At 33.2% G+C, this 19320-nt stretch overlaps 1 protein-coding gene across 3 annotated transcripts in view; it reads right to left on the minus strand.

Annotated features, from left to right (window-relative positions):
* Window positions 1-5095: 5095 nt before the first annotated feature.
* The window catches only part of LOC119833644 (paired box protein Pax-6-like), a 33116-nt gene continuing 18891 nt past the window's right edge, over window positions 5096-19320 (minus strand). For 2 of the 3 annotated variants that reach the window (XM_038357742.1, XM_038357741.1), the window contains exons 3-6: window positions 18909-19049; window positions 6853-7131; window positions 6497-6681; window positions 5096-6297 (exon numbers count right to left, since the gene is read on the minus strand). In XM_038357742.1, coding sequence (XP_038213670.1) covers window positions 5731-6297; window positions 6497-6681; window positions 6853-7131; window positions 18909-19049 — 1172 coding nt within the window. In that variant the 3' untranslated portion in view covers window positions 5096-5730. The remainder of the gene's footprint in view (window positions 6298-6496; window positions 6682-6852; window positions 7132-18908; window positions 19050-19320) is intronic. The other variant, XM_038357745.1, reaches the window with a different exon arrangement.

Consider the following 19320-nt stretch of genomic DNA (forward strand, 5'->3'; position numbering starts at 1 on the left):
ATAGTTAACGTATTAATTTACGTCTTATTCGTGAACTGTAGAAACTCGACTATAATGTTAATATTTGTAACAGATTTTAATATATGGTTGTATTTTATGTAATAAATTGCTTACAGAGTAATGTACCACGTGTTATAAAATTAATAAGTACGGTTAAATATGACTACAATTTACGGATAACGGATTCACACTACTTTATTTTCAAAAATACTAACTTTTATTTTAAACTGATTTTTAGTTTCAACAATATGTGTTTCATGCTATGGTATGTGCATATATTTATAAGACGGAAATACACGTTTGCACAAATTTATACAATCTTGTATTAATTTTTAAAGCTACTTAACACATAATTAGTTTATTTCAATATAATATTATCAAATAAACTAAGTCATAATCACTGCACTTGATTATATTTTTATCAACGGTAATTACACGCGTATATAAAAAGTGATTAAAAATAAAATGTACTCAAAATAAACGTTTCAGCCTAATTAATGCCATACAAATGCGAGTTCACGGTTTTATCTGAGTAATTTAAAGATACTACGAATAAGGGCCATCGTTTCGAGATTTACCTGATAACAGTAAAACGTCAATAACCACCTAATTGGGAGAGAACACTCTGCTCGCAATCACCGCGCCGTCCCGAAGTGAGATACTAATAAATATTGTAACACAGATGGAGATAATTTGAACGATAACTTAATGTGCTTACATTTCGGATCTGCTCATGGTTTTATGAAACTACCTACGATATTATCTGTACCTTACTTATACGGTGAGACAATAAATTTTAAATTATCGCGGGATGGGACGCAACAAATATATTGCTTATTTAGTTTTTCTGTTGGATGTATCAATTATTATGCAGCTATAAATGTTTATATTTGAAAGTTTGATTTGAATTTCGCATACACTGGATCAATTTCCTTATACCTAATTTGCTGTTTATAGAGTTGAAAATACTCACTGTTTAATATCAAAGTCTAGTCTGTAGTTACAGACAAATATTGAATAACGTAGGTGTAAGTGACACTCTAACAGCCTAAAATGCTTGTTAACTTTCACGTTAATTATATACAGGATGGATTGTTACCATAAAACTATATAAAGACCAGTCATTAAGTAAATTCTCCTATTAAAAATAATAGCCTCATATAAAACACACATTTTACGCGTGACATGGAAGGCATAATATAAATTGACAGAAACATCGAACAAAGCAATCTTCCTGCACCAATAAATGGTAAATTTAATCATAACATTAGCCTTCTTTAGTAACTTGTCCGATGCGAGTATATTAAACAACTCATATTATGAATGGTCAAGCAATTTGCATGCGAATAATATGTGAACTTTATATGCCAATGATGTCACATGTTTTAGTGTTTCGTTAAGGGACGCGTCAAAAAAAATAAGCAAAATAAGAAGCTTGCGGGCGATGAGCATAACAAACACGGCTACACTGTGAATTAACATTTTCGCAATATAAAATCTCGTACTTCTTCATATTAGGTATAAGAAGTTTTATGCGGTAGCGGTGCATTTTCTAGCTCAATTTAATGGAGGAGGGGCTTTATTTTCCTACCATAAATCATTTGACATATTATTGAAGTGCCGACGTAATTTATTACATGTTTTTATAAGGTTATGGATGTATGATTCTAGATATTTTAATAACGCGCTTGTGCAATTATACTCCATAAAAAGAAAATAAACATAATTGAGTTATATTTTAGCATAAATATACAAATGGTCAGACATTTTTTTATTGGATAACGAGCTAACTAACCGCAAATCGCCATCTCCAAACGCATTTATTCTGTAATCGCATCGCAATACAGTCGCATGTTGGGCCTTGGGAAGATTAAAAGAATGGAGAGCTCCACGATTAAAGTAGATGTCGTCCTATCTTTCTCGGTATTACAATTTGTATGTTAAGATCGGCTGGACATAGGCGTTCGCAGGGTTGTCTCGGCGCTTCAAACGACGCACAAAATTTATTGTTATTGGTTCGGCGCGCGTACATGCATCCACACTCCGCGACTATCACGACGCTACAACTTTATCTCCGCGCACCACTATTCTGGCCGTACGCCCTCTACGTGTTGCTGTCGACTTTTATGTGACATTTGGGCGACTGCTGACTGACACTTTAGATTTATGCTCTAGAAACATTCTATTTTTAAAGTTATCAATAAATTTTAAGTGATTGCGTGTTTGTTTATTCCCGTCGTAATAAGTTTTTTAAAAAACCTGTCCGGTTAAGTTGCTATTGCAATTTAGTAAAAAGCTACTGGTATTTAAGTGTTAATAAATATTACAATATTGTTTTCAACCATACGTTTGTCTTATATATTTACATACCTCACTGTGTAGTGTATATGACGTCATGTTCATTCACATTTTGATACACCATAAAGAGGTACTAATCGGAAAGAAGTCATCAATAATTTATAAATAAGTATACGATTGTGTGTCACAGAATAAGTCCGCAACATCCAGGCGAAGATTGCAATACACTTCTCACCATCGGCAATTTGTTAATGATCCTATCCATTTACCATTAATTTAAATGTTCTCTTACATGCATCCTTTTACAAAAGGGGATTCAATTTGAAATGTCATAAATGTGAATGTGTTAATACTAAAACAAAGATTTTCTTTCTAAACATAGATAGTTGCAACAAGACGGTTTCAATAATTGAGTAAAGGTAGCAACATTATAGATGTCGGTTCATTCTGGAAATATTTTCTCATAGTAATAATGCTCTGATCCCTTATAGGAAACATTTAGTTATAAAAACTAGAGATGATAATTAAATATACGACGGTTTAACATTTACTAAAATTCACTCTATGTTTAATGTCAAATTACTATAATATCTATAATATTGACTATGCTTCAAAATTGTGTTTTCATTTAATCATCCAAAATAGGAAATGGCACATACAATAATGTAGAAACTAATAATCCCAATAAAATCATTGATATAATCGCTACAATTTCATTTTGACTTCTGAACATTTTATGCGTTACCAAATCACGTGTAACAAAGGTTTCATTATAAACTAATTCCCAATACTGTGATGTTACAATGACTTTTAGACAATCACTTATTCAATTAATAAATAATACCGTAAAATCCACATCAATGACAATTGGTGTCGAAGCAGTTTTTGCTTCGATTATGATCGGCTTTCACCGGCCTGATTGTCGATATCCGGGAAACAATTCGGGACCTTATCCAATAATAAAGAGTAAAAACGGTAATTGTCTTGCATGATTCGATTGTTAAAGCTGTGAATTATGATGTGTATTGTAAGGATGTAAAGCCAGTAATTGCCGGGATTACATTAATTTATCATATCCTCTTTATAACGTTTACAGAATTTATATACAAACAAATGTAAATGAAATTACCAGTATGTGTTTTGTAGATTTGTGTATTTGATTCGATTGTATTTATAATAACTTACCTAAACATGGGCGAGGTATGAAAAAAGCTACTCTAAACTTATCAACCATAATCGGTAGAATATGAAAGTAGTGTTAAACATTCAAATTTACTTTTCATAATCAATATAGTTGTCGTCAAAACGTCTGTTTGAGTTATTAGCAACTAAAACTAGTCGTGAATTGTTAGAAGACGTAATTTAAACATATTATGGCAGCATTAATTAAACGTACCGCAATAAATATGAAAACACCTTTAGATATTGAACAAATTAAATATTGTCCGTCTCGTATCGATAATTTATTTTAATTGTACAATGGTTAATCCGTTTTTATCGCACTTATTTGTGATTATTTGTTTAGCTGTACAATCTTAAATTATATCCTGCTTTTAGTACCGCCCACTTGTAAATTATATCTTAAATACCATCTTTATTTATTTAAACAATGTCTCTTCGTATCGAATGCAAGCCTCAGGAGCCCATTTATAATCTCATTGGTTTTTAAAATTTATTAATTTCATAATGATAAATTGGCGATGCGGTAAAATAACTCAATATTCAATTGAAAATATATCAAGATTAATTGCGCCAGCTATTTTCCCTATTTAGCTCTTTACTGAAATAAAATATGTTCCATATTATGTGAGGAGTGACATCAGAGTAACAGTTTATTTAAGCAGCTATAGGCTTTCAGAAACACGTCGAACTACAACCGCATGTATTCGTTTAGCAGATTTATTTTGCTCTTAAATATTATGTAATGGATGTGAACACATGCGTGAGCATGCCCTATTTACCTGTGAGATTATTGTAACATACATTCGGGTTATTTTCGTCGTGAAGAAGTTGCTAAACACTCTCTAGATTTTAATTTTTTCCTCTGTTATTATTAAAGTGTGTTTGTAGTTGGGATTTTAAGCCAATAATCCGCAGAAGTATTTTAACACGATTAGCCTACATAATAGAGCGATAATATATGTACCCGCGAGTGTATTATATATTATTGACTATCACGGATATACCTTTATTTATAACTAGACTCTCGTCCCGGCCCTGTCGGGGTTTCAAGATTCCTGCTTTATCCCAAGGGGGCAATCTTTTTCGCAAATTTTAATCGGTTAAAAAGTGTCCTATCACCCAAGTCAGCTCATACTCTGTCTATATACGAAATTTCATCAAAATCCGTACAGTAGTTTCAGCGTGATTGACTGACTTATATTTTGATATTGATTTTTACATCAACTAAATATTCACTTATAACGTCGTTATTATTTTAACCAAATCGTTCAAAACATGCTTTAGATTTCATAATTTTCTGTACTACTTAAGTAGGGTAAGGTTTGTAGGTAGGTACGAGTGCGTACTCCATTTGTTGTCATTAACTGTATACACTGATATCGTAACAGAAAACGAAATAATGCCAAATCAAATAAGATATTGTATTCAACACGTAACATCATGGTTATTGTCAAACAGCTATTCATATAAAATCAAATAAATTAGATTTTATTGCAATTATATCAGTATTATAAATCTAGGTTCAATAATTGTTTATTGAAGAATAAATCGGGAGCAATGAAAAAAATATATGTTCATTAAAATTTATTAAATTATATTTAAATAGGTACCCCATTTGAATTAATTCTACATATTATTTACATTAAAATAAAATTATCTATTCAATAAATAGTTTACAGTTCTGAGAATGTAACAATATCAACAATTTGTTTCATACTATTTCATCAAAAACCGCTATTATAAAATAAAACATCAGCAACAACTATTGTAAACTAAATAATAATATGATATGTATGAAATATTTCAGTAATCGTTGACGGAGAAAAGTTATACATCTGATACTATAGGTACACGCACGTACGCATTTTCTATCAATTCACAATATTTATAAACATTAATCATTGGTTTCGCATCTAATTAAAATGTATTGTTCACATAAATAAATTTTTAAATTTATAGCATTACATCAAGCATATCATTCTCTTCAAAAACTGACATTGACAACAATTCTGGTAATCTTCTAAATTAGATACAGAAAATATTTGTGCAGGCTTAAATTTATTTGATCCATCTCTTTACAGTAATCGGCTATCGCAATATCTACATATTTACATAAATTTACAATCTAACAGGAGTATTAACACTCTAGGATTTGAATTTGCATAATAATTATACTATCGGAACATCGGTATTCAATGAACGACTTAATTTTACAATGTAAATAAATAATTTTATTAACAAACAATGATATCAACGATCGTGTTTTGTTAACTGTAGAGGCAAATCGTTAGAGGTCATCGATCGTTGGCGACAAGGGCTCGGAGATCTGGATCTAGTCTTATTTTTTTGTTTCTCGCTCTCGTCTTCGCTCTCATCGTGTACATTTATTTCCTCGTCTGAATCCGAATGAGATTCGTATCCGCGGGCTAATTGTATGGATTGTGCCGCTAATAACGCCGCCGCCGCTGAATTTGGTACAAGCGCTTTAAACGCACTATTTTCCAACGTGGAATGGGGCTTAAATGCGCTACCATCGAACGCTTGTTGCGACAATGCCTTGAGCGCATTGGTTTCGAATTGAGCGTGTTGGGATAGAGCCTTCAAGGCGTTGGTATCTTGGTGGGCAAGCGCTTTAAAGGCGCTGTTCTCTCCACCCATTTGTGGAGCGTGGTAAGCAATGCGCGTTGGGGATAAAGACCGTGATCGGGAACGGGAGGGTGAATGGGGGAGGCGGTGCGAGGGGGACCCGCCACCGCGCTTGAGTAGGTTCATGCGCTGGTGGCGCCTCCACTTGGCTCGTCTGTTGGAAAACCAAACCTGTCAGTAACGGTAAATAAACGAGATTAGTATTTGGTTCTCACTCTATCATCAAATATTCATGAATGCTAATAGAAGTTATATAAAAGCATTGACTCGAGATAATGATTAAGACATTTTGCGCCATTATTTAAGCTGGGTGACTAATTTACAAGTATGCGATAAATATTCAAAGAGTTTGTATGTTCATAATATTTACCTGAACTCGAGCTTCCGACAATGATGTCTTGGAAGCTAATCGTTCCCTTGTTGATACACATGGATAATGCGACTTTTCGAATTCTTTCTCAAGTTCTTCTAATTGATCTGGGCTAAATGTGGTTCTATTTCGTCTAAATTTCGGCTGTTCGCCGTCTAGAGATCCTGAATCATCACCGTCTACATCTACAAATAAAAAATGAACATACATAAGATCTTAGCTAATCGTTTTTGGTTAAGTATCATTACAGATTAATAAAACCTGTCACTATTCTGCCAGGTATAATGATAATAATACATAAAAATATACATAAAAATAATAAAAAAACATGAGCACACGTAATACGTAAAACTTACCGATAAGTCCCCGACCGGATGAGGTCAAGAAGCCCTGTTTCATTGCATCTGGATGCGGCACGCCCACCGAAGGCGCGGGCACTCCTGGCGGGAGCGGCAGGCTGCCGGGCGGCCACACCCCGCCGCTGCCCCACGGGAAGCTGCCGTACGGCGGTGGCGCCGCGTACAGGCCGTAGCCCGCCGCCCTCGCGAACTCGGCTGCGGCGCGCTCAGCCGCCCTGTTCCGCAGGATCCTGTTTATTGATGACACGCTGGGCGCTGTTGCATTCGTGCATACACCTGTTAAAAAATAAGGAAATTCAATCAGAATAAAACTTTTAGGTAACGCCAACGTATAGGTAAAATAATATAGAGATATTAAAATAAATGAATTATTATTTTTTTTTAACTATTTACTAATGCAGGTTACTCAATTATTTTATTTGCAAACAAATTATTTTATCTAACACGGAAAAGGAGAAGAAGAAAACCAAAGAAGTTGTAGATTTCCATCGATACATAAATAATTTTATGCATTATTAAGCATTTTTACAATTTTAAAACGAATAATAATTAGTCGGTGAACTGTATAGGACATTTCACGTCTGCATAATATTGTACACGTTGAAAATATGTAGGTACCTAAAATTCTTACCCTATTAGGGTGGTACTGTTCATAGAACAGTTTTTAATTAAACAGGTCGAAAATATGCATACGCTTCTTCTATATGTAACTAGATTTCATATGATTAATGAGAAACATAATAAAGTAATTCAAGATGCATATCCAGAGAATTAGTTAATTGCCTGTTGTTTGTCACTTTATATGAAATATTCAATGTTGTAACATACACCACAAGTGTTTATTAAAACAATATTACTCATTGCCGATAAAGATAACTTAATAGATGCATTAAATAAGCATGATAACTATAATTTATACACTTAAAATAATATTTCCCGCTTCAACTCATCTCGGTATCAAGTAACTGAAGGTTCAAGGTAGACTGGCTCGCAAACTGTTGCATAATTGCATTTTCTGCGCTATTTCTTGAGCAACCTACAAATAATTACAATATGCGCAGAAAATGAGTGACCAGCAGCGCGTTAAAACCGATGCGTCATTGGTCGCGTTTGAAACAGCTCGCCATTATGTATCTTTTAATGCGTGCAAAGGTATCGCGTGCCAGAACAGCCTTGGCAGAGCCATCCCATGTAATTTTCAGGAAACACTCCGAGTAAGTGCCATAATTTAATCATAGCCTGTCCGTTTGTAATTGTCGTAGAATTCGTTGTTAAGCTACTGAGCAGTTGCTTCGCGTGGTCATGCTAGCAATGTTTAACTCTAACATTATTACTCTCTATGAACCACATAATTATGTTATAATCTGTTCGAGCATGTATGGAACTGGTATGTGCTGGCATGAAGATTTTAATATTTTCGTACCGTAAGTGTTTTCTTTCATTCCTTTTTGTGCCGTATTTTATGCATAATGACCTGAGTTTAACTCACGACTTCACTGTTTTGGTTGCGAGGAACATCATGCGAGTTCTTAAAACATTAGAGCAAAGGATACACCTATATACCTATTAATCTTCTGTAAATATAAATTTCAAATGAACGTTCTGTACATATAAGTTCTGCTTAAATTAATACTGACTTTGGTATTCAGCCAATGGCAAATCTTTCACCTAATTATTATGTGGATACCCATAGGTATATTAGATATATATTAGATATATGAATAAAAATAGTCACGTTACAAAAGTCCTAATCCTTATTAATTTAATGATACGTTTGTGAGCTATAGAGTTGTTAGAAGGCATGATTCCTTCATATAGAACACAATTATCAATATCATAAATACGCCGTTTACTTCAATTACTTAAAATGTCGCAAAGGTAAAGCAATTTACCTGTATTTACACAAAATAGACATATTCCGTTCACTGATTACTATTCAAACTTGTCGTTTCTACGTCTGACAATTATACCAAGGAACAATTGAGTATAATTGCTTAATGAACACTCTTTACTTATACACGTTTTATTCCTGCATTCAAAGCCGCTTTGCTATAAACAGATCGTTATTACTAATTATTTCTGAAATGTTAGTTACGAATCATGTCCAATAATACACTCGTAATGAATTGTCAATTCAAAGGTTATCTCGACGCCGATTTTTTCGTTTATACCACACAAGCTACATGGTGAGTTCTTATTACAATATATAGGCTTTACACATATTACATAATTACAAGTTTCGATATTAATCAGCATACAAAAGCCATAGTCTCAAAATATTATACAGAAATATACGATTGCCGACATTCATACACGTCTTATAAAATCTTGTCACTACGTAGCTACACAAGATAGATTTAATATGGTCACGGTTAGTAATGAAGCCCTATTGTCTGCGGCTCCCGACACGTCGACATGAAGCTGCATCAAATAAAACACAAAGCCTACCTGTTATAATTTACTCAAAACACAAAGCCTTATATAGCATAATGGTAATGATCAGTTGCGCGCCTCCGCTTATTGTTAGCACGTCGAAAACACAAAAACTGCCCTCCATACAATTTGTTGACTTCGTAATCGGCGCATTAAGCTGATGCCTCCATAGAAAATTCTTTAAATCGATGGCTTGATATGGCTGAGAAATACCTCTTGGTCACCAGTCATCATTCACCAGCCGAAATCTTCAATTATACCGGCACCATCGTTTTGTAAGAAAAAGAAAACAAAACATTGAATGTCTTGTAACATTCTGTGAGAGCTCAACAACGCGTAGCCGATATTAATATAGTTCGTTGTTCATGGACGGTAAACAAAAAACTTGTATGATCTTTAACAAAACGGTTAAATTGCTTTTTGTTCCGTAACAAGGCATCTATTTATCGATAATAAAAGCTAGGTGGGCGCTGTTGTCAATAAATAGGTATTTTAATGAGAAATTTCGGAAAACAAGAAATTTAGTTTTTCTTGTCGATTCGGCATTTAAATCGCTCTAGTTTATAAATTTCACACCTTTATAGTGTTGCCTCACTGGATTTTGTTTCAACATTAGATTATATGGCCTACCGTCAACTGCATACCCGTTTCGTTTCCTGCATTTGTGTTATAAAAACACCAATAAAGTCAGTTTTTAATTACCAGTAAAAGTTAACACGCTAAAGTGTAACATAATCTCCATTTAATGCGATATAATTTTAACAAAAAGGGCAGAGTTGAATAATCGCAATATCAATAAATTTGCAGAATGTTATTTAATACTTATGCATTTTTTCACATGTTTCTGTAACATCGAAATCGAACGAGGCAAATTTTATATACTTTCGATTTTATATTTGGAATTTCGCAAAGAAATGGAATAGTGATGGGTGGGTACAAAGAACTTTATGTTAAGTGAAAGCGAACGACATCGCTATCATCACTTTGTACAAATTAATAAAATTATTGAAAATATTGTTATAGATATAATAAGTAATTCGTTATTATCTAGAACGATCTTCTCTTTTTAGGATATCATGTAAAGTCTATTGGTTAAGTGTTTGTTTTGAATGAGATCATTATCCGCCAACAAGTTGCAGGTGGGAACTCGATATCTATAATTGTTCTTTTAATGATTTGGGATCAAACTCGGATCCTAAATGCCTAGTCACGGCCCCGCAATTTGTCTAAAGTCGTTTAATCATGATTAGTCACAATGGGCTCCGCTTCTATTTAAAGTTAAGATACTTTAAATAACGAGAAGATGATATCCTTTCAAAGTATCGTAATGAATGGTTACTCGACTATAATCATCGTACATCACAATATTTGCGAGAGTCGTTTGTGGTTAATGTCTGAGTAATTTTGTTCACACGAAATTCTAATAAAAAGCTAATCGACTCCAAAAATGAAGAGTATTGTAAGTTGTTACCTGCCTAAAAGCGTGGCATGTCCAAAGATAAGGCGCTCCGGCGCCGTCTACCATAGTGTTTAATCGGGTTAATTTATCGATAATTGACGGAAAACCTTTTTGTTTGTATTGCCGGAAAGTAACAGTAATTGTCACGCCTTTGAAGATTTACGTCCGCTTCTAAATTGAGACATTAACAATCGAATCTCGTGCCTAATGGTTCGGAATGAATTTATTTGTTTTATTCGAGCCGACTCTCTGATAAATTTGATTAGGGCCATTATGGTCGAAGTAAAAGTTAGGCTAACATTTTTAAGTACCTCATTTCTACGCCAAGGCTTACTATAGTTCTGATTTGTTATCAAAGGGTTTTATTGCAGTTATATGACCGCGGAGGCCTGTGGTAATTTTGAATTTTAATGAATATGTACCTAAAGACTCAGATTATTTTTTTATATGAATGTCCACTATTTTTAAAGAACATATTTTTCAAAGTAAATTCTAGTTGTTTTTTCAATACTAAAAGTTGAAAGAAATTAAATCACGCATGTAATGTAATATCGAAACTTATTCGATCATATATCAATGAATATAGCAAAGAAGTATATTTTAGATTATTATTTTGAATATCAAAAAATAATTCGCAACTTCAACGTATGGATATATTAATAAACAAAAGATAAATTGTATACGAAAAAGCAAGGACTGGATCATATTCTTAGACATTAAGATCACAATCAAATCTGTAATATAATCATTAAAATTACCCAATACATATAGAGAAATATAAATATTTTAAATAAAATAATTTGGCAACCACTAAAATTATATTTTCGACGGATAAGTAAAGCGAAATGATATATTTAATTCTGTCATTTGGAACTCTTATCAACTCACAAACATAAGAGAAATTATGCTCATCATTGATATCATACGAAAGTAAATCAAACATAACTACTATATACATTTAATTTACTATGTATCTTTCTCGCCGCAGAGCTAGTAGAATTAAATACAATCACATCAATTGCGTACATCTAATATTCAAAAATCACGTTCGTGATGAGCGAGTAGAACCAGTTAACGAATGAGTGGCGTCACGTCGTCTAAATGAATTATTGTTGGCTTTATGGAGAACATAAAACGATGAGATCGGAGGCAATCAAGTGGCACCCGCGGTGATGACCAAGTAAAAAGGTGTCCGCACCAGCGGGGGTTCCACAGCGTTGCGATAAATGTTACGTTACGCACCCACTTCCCTGTTTCAATTAGCAATGAACAAGCAAATTAACAAATGTGCCAGCATGATTTATTGCCTTTGTAACACGTTTGACGTTAAACAGGAAACAGCACATATTCGTAGTGCGCTGCTAATAACATAATTTAATAGACAACAATTAATATTAAAAATGCCTCTGTATTGTTTATGACTACTCTGAGCTGCATATACCTAAATGGCTATACCAATTTTCTCTAAACATCAAATTTTACGTTAACGTTAAAATGTTAAGAAATTATAATAAACGTGGATGCGTATAATTCAAACTGTAATTCGTGCTATGACAGGCAACATCGCGTTTGATGCACTGCTGGGAACCAATTTGATGCTGTAACAAATCAATAAATGTATCGGTTTATTAGAAGCTATGTGGATTTGATTTATTTCCTCAATACAATGTGGACGGACAAGGCGAGACCTTGTTAGTAAATGTCAAAAAAGTGGTGTAAAAAAATTGGGCTCCATTTACAAGCCACAGCTTTAGTAAGCTTGTTAGGATGACTTTAACTTTAGCATTTTAACAATAATATGATTGTTTTTCTAAACACACTAAGAGAAATGGTGTAGATAAGTGACCATTAAAATGGTTACATAAAAATAGTAAAACTGACAAAGACGCAATTCTGATATTTAAGTTGTTAATATCAATAAAGGTATTGTACCACACAGTTTTAATCGAAATAGCGCAGGAACAATTAGCACCATTTAAAATTAAAAACAAAAAGTTAACAATGTATGTGAAAAATGCTGATTCACGAAATATCGTAAAATAAAGATCGCTAATAAATCAGCGATATTTAATAATTCGATTCGGGAATGCAACTTTAAAGCATAAGAATGCAATTAATCAAAATTTGGTCAGTAGCTAGAGCGGCTCGTAACGCCTCATAAACCGATATCGATTCAGTTGATAAGTTGCGCAAGCTATTGTCCAAAATTGCCACGTCATTATTAACAAAGGCGGTAGTGGGCTCCTTATTAAAATTTAGACGCTGTCGATGAGCCGCTATGTTTTGATAAGCGCGGTCTCGAACACTACAACAATTAACGAAACCGTACCATAGATTAGAAAGCTGAGTTTATGACGGTTATATGTTATCTGTGCAACAATACCGTCTTTTCAACATTAGAATTGGTTAGTAATTTTAATATTTGGTTTGTATAAAATGTACATTCTTCGTTCACATTCTCGTTCACGTTGTGTTTGTTTATTGACTACTCGTAATTCTGTATTGTTTAATATTTTTCAGGAGTAAAAGAAAAATAAGATGAAGAAGCAAAGATATGGAGAATAATTTTAATATTGAAAAATTACAATGCTTATTTAATTAAAAGTACAAAAGTTCTAAACGTCGTATAAGTTGCTGCATACTATTTTAATAATAAATTTTATCATCTCCATATATTATCTTGATAATTACTAGAAAGCAACAAACTATTGTTTTTAACACCAATTTCTTTCAAGTAAACCAAGGAAATAGGTATTATATGTTTATTATTGTAATATAAACATATTATCGAGTATATTTTTTCAGTAATTAAAATAGTTAAAATTAAATTACAAAATGTTTTGACTCAAAATAGGCACAATACCACCGTATTCAATATATCTTCCTTTTCAATTTTATTTAGATAAATGGAACTCCTGGACTAGTTTTATGGCAGATTAATAGCAAACGAAAAGCAATTACAGATCAATAGTACTATAGCAAATAAAACATTATACACTAACTCGTAAATAATGAACCCAATTTACGAGATCGCCAGCTTTCAAACTCGCGAGCTATAATAATAGCATGCCGACGCCTTTAACCCATAAGGCTCCTTCACTAACTATACTCAAATAAATTATTGCTATATTATTTCTCTTCTTAAAATTTGTACAACAAACGTATTTTTCATATTTCGATGACATTATTTTATATTAAAAATATCATTAATTGTCATTATTGTGATCACGAGTTCATTATAGTATTGAATTTTATGACTTTATGTTTGGTGTTTCACTTTGCGATTCCAACCTAAATCGACGTAAGTTTTGAGTTAATGGCTCGTTTTTATTTATTATAGCGAAGGAGTATCCGCGTTAATTGATAAAAGGCGAAACTTCTATAAGCATTTGCAGAAAAAAACTGTATGTATACCGTGTATAACTTTAAGGATATAGAAAATTCGAAAATTTATATAAATGTGTTAAAAGAACTTGCCAAATCACAATCTTATTTGTTGTTGTTATAGAGGACAACTAAAGTGGTGGTTTTTGCACCATTCGTATATGAGTAAAGAACGCATTCGTTGCGTTGCCTGCTTTTAAACAATAAGAGATAAAAAAAGGATTGACGACATGAAATAAGGAATGGACCAGGAAGGGTTAGGAAAAGGAAGCAGGCTCCGGCTTCCCCACTCGTAGTACAAAACAAAGTATCATTCGCATGCTACTTTTTCACGACAATAATCTGTGCGGATATGGTACCTTCCCCGGTTCGAGCTTGCCCAATTCGTGCTGAAGCATACTTGACTCCCACATTAAAACTCCAAAACATCGCGTATAAATAAGTATTGTTGGATATATTCAACTCGACTCTAAAGTAGATATAAAACGAAGAGTGGAATTAATTGATAAAAATAATAATTGTATATATTCAAATAAAAAGAGAGGCTATATGGAACCTTAGAAAGTATGCCAACCCAATTCCACGCAAACAAAATCGCAAGCAGTTGCCTGTTATCAATAACTATTATTACTGATTATTTTTTGTTCGCATAGAATGTAATATCGATCGGTATTGAAAGTATGCCGCTATTCAGTTAAGAAACCTAATCAATTTGGTCAATTTCATAAGCTCGCCGTCAGTTAGGCACGCGTCTCTTTACAAAGCCGTGCTATTGTGAACGTGATCATTTTGTAATAAATTTGATTTAAATTCTATTAACATTGCCCAGTTTTTAATGTACCATAGACCTTATATCAAATAGACGGTTAAATGCTGTAAGCAAATATTTTTCTCCAAATTACCTCATTTTAAGTGCGTACAATTTTATTAGCAATATTCTCATTAAAACACCGGAACGCATTCTAAACAAATTATATTAATTGAATCCAATTAGGACGGACACCTTTATCGAAAATTAATAAAACCAAATGGCTTTTAGATTTTAGTCACATTACGTGTTATTTACAATTTTTATATAATGATTAACATTTTTCTCCATTAACGTAAAGGTTATTTTAAGTCGTGTCTGATAAATTTTTAGTTAACAATGATATGAATCTTGAGGCTCCCTCGTCAGCAGGAGGTCCAGTCCGGTCAACACGCTTTGATAAACCGAAACCATCGTTCGATCTAATAGAATCAATCATAAATACAGTCAAGCTACGAGCGATAATATGTGCGCCATAACGAAAAAAAATACTGAATGCCTCCCGGAATCCAACCAACAAAGCTAACTGTATTATGAGTATTTTTAAAATAAAATAAAAGCTGTATTCACTAATTACAGCAAATATGTGAGCATTTACGAACAACGGACAGAAAATTGCGTGCAATTTTCGTATACAACGTAAGCATGGGTGCGCACTGCGATGGAGCAATTATTTTAAACACATTTCAACAAATGACGATAATGTCAATGATAAAAGTAAAAAATGTAGCAAACTTTGCCGTTTCATAATAAGTAATAATTCTTACAAACGCAACGCATAAGAACACATTCAGAACGGCCAAATAGAGTAGAAACTTATTTTTAATGATATTAAGCTTATATTCCATTTTATTGGTTGACTATAAATTTACTCATTAACAAATATATAGAATTTATTCTTAGAATTACCCACATAGACCAATGGAACAATATTGTTCTGAATTGAGCACATAAAAGCTTTTCACATACTTTTTCTTTCAACGGACAACATTAAACAAATGGTTTAATAAAAAGCTGCAATAAAAGGTAATTGAGTGTGAAGCTATAGTCGTAATATATAAATAAAAACTACGATGTCTATAGAATAAGGTGTTAAATTGAATTCATTGCGTAAATCTAACCAGTCGTCATCATATTAATGTAACTGCAACAAAATGCTATCACCTAAGGATTCCAAGGTTACATATCAGTTTAGCACACTGTTTTCCATCAAGAACGCTATCGTCTCCTAATCCGGTATCGAATGATATCGTAAACCAGAAACGGTCTCATAAGCGAAACCCGTTCTATAGGCGATCGCATGCGCTGTATTCTAGAGAAAATGTAATGGCGAAGTAATTCAGCCCTACACAGACTTCTTTATTAACATGCTCCATTAAAGCATTGTAAGCCTTAATAGTTTCCAATAAGATTTTGATCCGAATGATACACATTAAATCATTTATGTTCTTTCTCAGCTAACATTATTCGGCTTTACTGCAGAATGTGTCTTTGAGGGCAATTATCGCAATTGGCTCGTTGGCCTCAAACCTTAAGACGCCCATTATGCGTTCAAATACAAATGGCTTTGACTTTTCGTTTACTTTTAACAATGCTCTTTTTTCTTATGAACTGGTATGAACGATGAATTTTGTAATTTCGTCTCTACATACAAATATATCTTAAAGATAATCTCTTGTCTTGCTTTCGAATTTTTCGGACGTTGATCGAGAACTTGCACATTATAGCACGAAAATAATTTCAAAATTGTAGCCATTCATTAAGTTAAAAAAATCTATGTCATCAGTTTCAAGAAAAAAATACATATATAACTCAATTCACTTTCATTTTGGTCTTTCTTAAATAACAGATAATATATATAATAATTCAACGGCATCTTGTCAAAGCTATTTTTAAGATATAGGAAATTGCGTGATGTAATTCTGGAGCATGTGTTTTTATAATAATAGTCTCGATAAATGCATGTCTACAGCCGTGGTCGTGCCACATCCACCCATACAGACATCCGGAACTTTTTCAACCCTTTTTACATTTTAGAAATTAACTAAGAACTTTATTTAATGTTAAGAACGTTTTCATATTAATTTACTTGCTCCTGTATATAAGTTCATTGCTGTGAGAAATACGTGTTATAATGCGTGTAATTACCGAAAGATATTAAGATTATCATTAAAAGCCAACAAAATGCCTATATATGGAAACGCCTAATTTATTCTTATACTAAATAATGTTTATTTCCCGATCACATAGCATTTTGTTTATGTCTGTAAACATATTTGATTATACAGTGATTGCTTTTTACAATAAGAAACTAAAAACAGATGAAGCTAGATACTTCATTTACAAACCAAATTCTTTCTTAATTACTCTGTTGTTATACTCGTCGCGCTTTACTTGCTTTACGGTCTATTTTTTTTAATCTAGGAGCAGTTAATACAAAGCCTCCTCATATTACACGATATCCGTTTCGGTAAGCCGGAGGCCATCGCTGAAGCTATTAGACTATATTCGGGTAAGCATTTTATTGGCTTTACCAACTGACCTCCCAAACGTATTGACACGATACCTAAAGTTCATTTAACAAGCATTTTCATAATTGGATTTCAGTGATTATCGTCTACCTAAATCGCAGACTATTAACCTTATTATATAAGTTGTTTAGGTAACTCTGGACTTTTATTTATATATAAATGACAAGCGGCCTGCCCCGGCTTCGCCCATTGTACATTTATAGCCTTTGTCAATCAGTGAAGATGCTCTTACTAAGCTGTGAAAGCATTAAAACTTACATGCATGAAAAGAAATATTTCCTCTTTAATAAATTTACACAACAAATAAAAATATTAATTACAATGAACAGCTATACTTTAATGATTAGGTATGGTGAGACAAATTTCGCTAATTTATTGCTGTGTCGTATTGTATTTTTCAAAACAAAGATTAATATTATCATTATTAAATATTAAAATAAGAAGCGAACACGCAAGCACAACACGCTTCGTAATTCGAGAGGCTCACGGGACACCGGTATTACGCACTAAAAATGGCTTTGGTATGGTTATAAAAACTTCTACAGCACTAATAGTTTAAAACTCTTGTTCTAATTTGGACAAATGTATTTTATATGCCTACAAATTCGTTCCCAGTATTGATCTAGCGTAATTGGTTGGACAATTTACGACGCTAGTGCCAATTATCAGAAAGAAATGTAAAAAACTTAAGCAATTAGTTTAAATTCCATACGAGTAAGTGAAGTCCCGTGTCCCCCTGTGGGGTATGGGGCAGATGCATTATGCATCTGTTTCACTGATCGACTTTTCTTACGGACAAGTAGGTGCTCAACCTTCTGTGTCCTCTGCCGATACATTTTTTTTCTTCGTCCCCAACTTGAATTGAACCCCGGACCCCTGGGGGTACTGTACCAAGGATATGGTAACTATACGAGGTATTAAACATATGTATGGTAGGGATCCTTTCTTTTTACTACATGTATGTACTATTAATTTTCTAAACAAAGGTAATTGGGCTACTTTACAATGATATTTTTGTTTGATTAATAATTAATGACAACTATCAAACAAACATATATTTCATATTACATAATCTTTTAGACAAATTTTTGATTAATGTGAATTACATTGTATGTATTTTTCAATGACCACATCGTTTCTTCATTGACCGCTGAGTGTACATTGTATGCTTTTTATTTTTAAAACTCATAAGATTCCAAAATCTTTACTGTATAAGAAAACTGTAACAAGTTTATGAGTAAAATTGTTTAAATTACGGCCTTTGTTGTCGCAAGAAAGGGCGCGCTAAGTTGCAGGAACGACTGAATGCGCGGATACCGGCGCGGTCGCATCGTGACCGCTCAAGGCACTCATGATACTCTCAAAGTGGGGAACGTTTTAGCTCCTGACTTATACAAAATCTCCTGCTATTAATTTCTAGAGGTCATTGTGTGTTTACCTTCAGAAATCAGCCGCTCGCGTATCTCCCACGCGAAAATTGTTGGATTTTCACGTTTGTATTGTTCTATCTTGGAAACCACGGCGGGCGTCGCTACTTTTGGCTTGCTTCCACCTATCAAGCCTGGAGGTCGAAGCGTACCTATAGAAATATAATAATAGGTTAAAGTAAACTAGAATCTAACTAGAAAGATATATACATTGGCTAAATGTATAACACCGACATTTTTTAAGTGTCCGTCGAGTTTTCTATGTAGCTATTTAGGAATTTATATTAATTAACAATAATTAATTTATATGTTTATACAATAAACAAATGAAAATATTAGCAACAAATGCACCGTGGCTCAGAAAATTATAAGAAAACGATTAGAACGTTTAACATTATTTGTGTATATATAAAAACGTTATCA

The sequence above is a fragment of the Zerene cesonia genome, chromosome 17, assembly GCF_012273895.1.
Source record: "Zerene cesonia ecotype Mississippi chromosome 17, Zerene_cesonia_1.1, whole genome shotgun sequence".
Classification (NCBI taxonomy): domain Eukaryota; kingdom Metazoa; phylum Arthropoda; class Insecta; order Lepidoptera; family Pieridae; genus Zerene; species Zerene cesonia.